The following is a 6,000-nucleotide window of genomic DNA, read 5'->3' as shown; positions in this document are numbered from 1 at the left end:
TGCTGCTGGCATGATTTACAGACACTTGAAAGTGAGGCGATGGGTTATGAAAACGGCTATAGTTACAGATTGGTAGCCCCGATTTGAAATCCGCCCTTTTCTATGAAGAGCAGAGAAGCAGGGGAAGATTTTAGCTTGCGGAACTTTTATCCTCAAAAATGCTCCAAAAGTGGACAAAACAACAATTTTTTGGGAAGGTTGAAAAACACGTGGCAATGCAGTTACAAAAACAGCTGTTCCGTAAGTTCCGTATGGAATATTTTGATTCTGCACACAGCTATGAATAGCAGAGAAGTAGACGAATAATCCCATTCACTCTAACTTCTTGTCTAACTTGTTGCAGTATTGGTCAAAATAGACACTGCTTGCCAAAATGTTACAGAAACTGATGTTGGTGCTGTTACTTAAACTCCTGTAACTTTTGATGCGAATATCATTTTTGCCTCCAAACTCCAGATTTGAGTAGCAGAGAAGTAGACAAAGCTGGAACATTTGACATGTCTTGTCTAAGTGGTTGCAAAGTGGTTTTATTAGCTGATTTGTGTCAAAAATTGCTTGATTTCACTTACAAAGAATGTCACTTGGAAGTGATGATGTCACAATGGGGGACTTGAGTTTCTTGAGAGATCCAATGAAAGCGGAAGGAGGAAAAGATGACAAGAAAGTGAAAAACGGAAACAGTATAATATTTTTTTGCTGTGTGTAGACTGAGGGAGAAAAAACAATTTAATACATTTTAGAATAAGGCTTTAATGTAACAAAATGTGGGTCTGAATACGTTCTGAATACACTCCTTTATTTCAGTTTCATTTTTTCTAGTTTTTTTTTCAGCAGAATGTGGTACTACAGATTGGTCAGTCTTTCCATACCAGCTAGTTGGGATACACTTGCCACAGAAGATACTGCCAGCTGTATCTCAACCATGGGCCATAAAAGTCACTAAAGTGAAGTTATTGAGTGAAGTTATTGAGTAAATCGTGTGAAAAGTGTATGACTGGATGGCTGAAGAAATAAGAGAATTGTGGAGTGACAAACGGGTACACAGCACATCAGACCAGAGAACACTTAATGGCATTACCTGGCTAATTAAAGGCTTTTACACATGTTCAAGTAAACATTTTTTAAATATAGATCTGTATTTCATTAAGTAAATATTCAAGGCTAACCCTGACCAACCCGCTACATGTAAGCACTTCCCCCTGACCTCTAACCCCTGCCCGTGTGAACCTCGTCATGGAGCTTTGAGGATACAACGCTCAGATAGAAATGTTGTGTACAATAGACAACTCTCTGTGTTAGATATTTGATTTCACAAAATGTACGAGAATGACCGTTATAATGAACTGGAAGGATGCATCATAGCGTCCTTTATTGTTGTGAAATTGAATGGTAGATTTTTCTGAGACACTCTTACTAGGGCAGTTCACCTAACACGAATGCTTCTGATTGCAGACAATATCAACCGATTCCAATTGGTTCACCTCATTGTCTTACATTAGATAGCACAAGCTCCATCTGCATTGAAGGACTAGTGTTGCATTGTAGTGTCTTGTAGTGAAACAACCTTGCAAAGTGACGACAGGAGCAACTAGAGATATAACAGTTACATAGCTTGAATGAACAAGAGTCGAACAGTAACCCGATTAACAAAGGTATCCTGTATCCACCCTGACTTACGAACAGACAGTCTGTAACACTCTGGAGTAGAGGATGTACAAACAAGGAGTTCTTTAGAAACATATCCCTTCCTTTAACATATCCATTCATTTCAAATTAGTGTTTTTTTGGAATGTGAGGTGAAATCACTGCAGCTGACTTGACATTGTTGATAGTTCAATTTAAGTGGGGATGAAGTATCAAAGAATTCTGCACACGTGCACAACTGTGCACAGATGCACCCACACACAGAGACACATACAAGCTCACGCACACACACACCAACACAACCACGTGCATACACACATACACCTTTCGCAATGAAGCTGACAGCTTAAACACAGTAAACATCAAGCTTTGAAGGCTGTTCATACACACACACAGACTGAACATCACTCCCAGAGAAACAAAGAATCAACTAGACACTAGGAACAAAACAAACAAAAAAACATATTTGGCAAAAAGCTATTTTAAAAATGAGAATCTCATTTCAACTTTGTCAACTTCAGAATATGCCAATAACAACAACAGCAACAACAACTAAAACACAGATAAGCAAGTGGTGAGTGTCCTTACTACTGGTGTCACAGCCAGTCCAGCACTGTCTGTAGGTCCCAGAAGGACTTTTGCCCATCTTGTGGTTGGATGCTTTAGGGTGATGTTTCCCCTAAGTACAGATCTACGATCAGCTTTCCCTCCCCCAATCTTAACCTTAACCATTAGTGGGGAAACTAAACCAAGATCAGCGTCTAGGGGCAACGTCACCCCTCTCATGGTTGGATCAACATTGTTAAGTGGCTTTCCTATGTACCCTTTCCTATGTATTCAATCTACTCGCCACCGATCTTTAAGAAATGGGATAGTTATAAGTGATATTGTGGCAATGCCTATCAGTAGGCTTCAATATTGCTTTTACATGTTCAGTGATTTTGCGCAGTAGAACATTGTACATCGGAGAGGAGGCCATTTTTGTTGTATTAAGATCCCCCACACCTGCTATGAGGTCACAGTGAAGCACCTTCTGTGAATTCATTGTGATGTCACTGAGGGTGCTGAGTGGTATCTTTGAGGACCCACATACGCCAATGCACTTCCTGTGAAGCAACAGAGAAAGAGAGCTGAGTCTTAATGGATCCATCTCAAATGACACCCTATACAAATGACACCTCATAGGGCAGTACTATTTACCGGAGCCACATTGTACTATATGTATACTATATAGGACATGCAGACCAGAAGCAGTGGTGCTCTCTTGTGGATGTGCCAAGGCAAGTAAGTAATATAGAGAATAGGGATGGCATTTGAGATGAAGCCATATACAATGTTCAATCATTGTGAAGTTTATGTACTTCCTGTTAGGTCAGAGGCAGATGAACCCATCATGTGATGTCACAGCCAAATTTCTGCGCTTCCTGCAAGGTCACAAAGGCAGCTGAACCCATCGTGTGATGTCATAGTGCCTTCAGTGAGAGCCCTAAGTCAATAGAGGGCTCTGGTTTAAATTGTAAACAGGGCATACAGCAAGGACAGTGACGACACAGAAGCATAGAGAAAGGTGAGGGGATAGACAGCCCCTAGTGGCTCCTCCTCCCCGGCCCCCTACCAAGTCTAGAAAACAATAAATAAAATGTGCCTTTGTGCCCCACCGGTGAGTGGGGTGCAGGGGTGGAGAAATAGGAAAAATACCATAACACTGGAAATACACACACATCAGCCGATGACAACATTTCTCTCCCTCACCTGGAGTTGGTCCTGCTCTACCCACAAACCACTAGTGATCCAGTATCATGTACAAACAAAAGAGAATTAGAAGAAAAAAAATCTGATGATTAGTTAGAGGTTCTTCTCCTCCTCTTGTTTCTCCATTTAGCTTCCACAGACAGCACCCCCCACTGGTTCTCACAGGCCCTACCACACCACACAGCGGTGACCTGAGTTCATAGGGGAGCCAGTGGGGCACTGGAAGTGCTCAGCAAAGTCTGGCGAGTTGGAGAGGGTGCCGATGACGCGGTATTTTGGGGGGCTGTGGGGGTCCGTCATGAGTCCTTCGTGGGCACTCTCAGGGGTTCGCACGGAACACCACACCTGAGAGAAGAATAGACTCAGTAAGTAAAACAGGCAGTGGCAAAATTATTCTCCTATCGGGCTGCCCAACTGTTGCATATCATACTCACTCTATTCCCAAAATGGTGTTTTATTCATTTGTACTCATGTTTGTCCGTCCACTTCTCCACTCCAACAGTAGATGTAATATTCCAATCTTACTATCACCCTCAAATGCATGTGAATTCACTCTCATTTCACCTTACATCATGATATAGGGCCAGGAGTTAATCCTGAGAGCGTGAACTGACTAAGAAAAACTCTGGCCCCAAGTTTTAAAGCTTCTGACATGGTCAGGCAAACCTCAAACCTAAAATATGAGTATTTGATACATGAACTCTATCAGGATGTGTGTAATGCATTTTGTGGACACTCCCATCACCCACCTGTGCAAATCCCACAAAGAATAGTTGGTCATTGGTCAGGTTGACCGCTGGCAGCCTCTTCTCCTCACCGTTCTCCTGCACCCATGCCTGGTACGCCTGAACACAACAGAAAAATCCATTACTATAGAAACATTAACCACCACTCTGCTACCCCCGAGGTGAAGTATAGTATAATAAGAATCATGCTGCCCTAGATCCCACCACTGCCACCATGGGAAGTAACACTGTAATAACTGTAGTAAAAGTAGCAACTATGTAATTGCTTTATAATTACATAGCAATGGATTTGGCAGTAATGGGGTTGAGCAATAACCTCTCAACTCCATTACTGTTACAAAATAACAACTATACTACGGCTAACAATTACTACAGTGATTACTAAATTACTACAGAGACAGTAGGGGAACTAAATGTAATGTGTTATCAAGTAGGGAGACCCACTCACATTATAAGCTGCCTTTAGGCCTCCGTTGTCAGCAATGTTCTCTCCCAGCGTCTGCTTGCCATTTATATGCTCCCCATTGATGGTAAACCCATTGTACTGCTCCACCATGCATTCTGTGCGGTTTTTAAATGATTCCACAGAGGAATTTTGCCACCAGGGCCGAAGGTTCCCTTCTTTGTCGTATTCCCTGCCTGATTAAGGAAAAATCATCTTAAAAAAACAAGAACTATCTTTACAAACACGCACACTTAGTAATCATGTCTGTGCATGCATGCCGGTGTGTGTTTGTCAATGGGTGTTTTGTGAGGATGCATCCATGAGTTCTGTGGAATCTGTTAAATGCGGACACTAACCCTGGTCATCAAAGGCATGAGTGAGCTCGTGTCCCATCACTACTCCGATCCCCCCGAAGTTCAGTGCTCTGCAGAGAATTTACATGGGGTCAGAACAGCAAGCACACTCACACTCACACTCACACTCACACCCACACCCACACCCACACTCACTTGGGGTGATCCTGGGCATAAAAGGGTGCCTGGAGGATTCCAGCTGGAAAGACAATGCCATTCTTGGTGGGCATGTAATAGGCATTGACTGTGGGAGGGGTCATACTCCATCTGGAAGGAAGGTGGCAGAGCTGTGTTTAAAAAAAGAAAACCTGTGAAAGTTGTTGAGAGAGGGAGTGCTAATTGTCATTTCTGGAATGGGATGAATGGAATGGTATGTGTTTGATAATGTTCCATTCATTCTGTTCAAGCCAATACAATGAGCCCATCCTCCATGACACCAGACACCACTGGAGCAAACAGCATCTCAATTAATGTAGTGTTTGAACAGTCAAATTTGTGCACTTAGGGAATAGAGTACAAATTCCAATCGAATGATGATGGTGATGTTGATAATGATGGGTGTAGCTGATGAAGACTCACTGGTCTCTGTTGGGCGGCTTGCGGAGCTGATCGGCCATCACCTTGGCGGAGAAGTTGTAGAAGTTGAGTGCGTTCTGGAAGAAGTTGTCTTCTGAGACATCATACTGTGGAGAGAGAGACAGGGGCAATAGAGAATTACTCACTGATCAGAAACATAAAAAATGCCTTGTCTAAAGAAATCACAGGGTTCAATGTGTGGTTCAATCATGACAACTCAACAAAAGGCACTAACTCACCCCATCATAAACATCATCCAGTTCTTTGGGGTCCAGGATGAAGTCAGGAAATCCAATCATGTCATAGATGGCGTCCGCCTGAAAACCAAGAGTGAAAACAAGGATAAGACAGGTCAAGAAACTTCCTGGTTCCATTATTTGGAGGTCTGGACAAAGAGGACTAACTACTGTATTGTAACCTGTAAACCCATATTACTCCCTCTCCCCTCTGTCTCTTACACATGCGCAGGGACGCAAACACACGC

General features: G+C 42.7%; 1 protein-coding gene across 4 annotated transcripts in view; it reads right to left on the bottom strand.

Annotated features, from left to right (window-relative positions):
• Positions 1-730: 730 nt before the first annotated feature.
• ece2b (endothelin converting enzyme 2b) overlaps positions 731-6,000 on the bottom strand; it is a 76,199-nt gene continuing 70,929 nt past the window's right edge. For all 4 annotated transcript variants that reach the window (XM_024441935.2, XM_024441936.2, XM_024441937.2 and 1 more), the window contains 7 exons: positions 5,756-5,833; positions 5,520-5,623; positions 5,097-5,207; positions 4,944-5,011; positions 4,591-4,781; positions 4,146-4,241; positions 731-3,741 (listed from right to left, as the gene is read on the bottom strand). In XM_024441935.2, the coding sequence (XP_024297703.1) occupies positions 3,565-3,741; positions 4,146-4,241; positions 4,591-4,781; positions 4,944-5,011; positions 5,097-5,207; positions 5,520-5,623; positions 5,756-5,833 (825 nt within the window). In that variant the 3' untranslated portion in view covers positions 731-3,564. The remainder of the gene's footprint in view (positions 3,742-4,145; positions 4,242-4,590; positions 4,782-4,943; positions 5,012-5,096; positions 5,208-5,519; positions 5,624-5,755; positions 5,834-6,000) is intronic.

This window comes from Oncorhynchus tshawytscha, unplaced genomic scaffold (assembly GCF_018296145.1).
Source record: "Oncorhynchus tshawytscha isolate Ot180627B unplaced genomic scaffold, Otsh_v2.0 Un_contig_6248_pilon_pilon, whole genome shotgun sequence".
Lineage (NCBI taxonomy): Eukaryota > Metazoa > Chordata > Actinopteri > Salmoniformes > Salmonidae > Oncorhynchus > Oncorhynchus tshawytscha.
The sequence above is the reverse complement of the archived record's forward strand: the minus strand, read 5'-3'. Positions and strand labels throughout refer to the sequence as shown.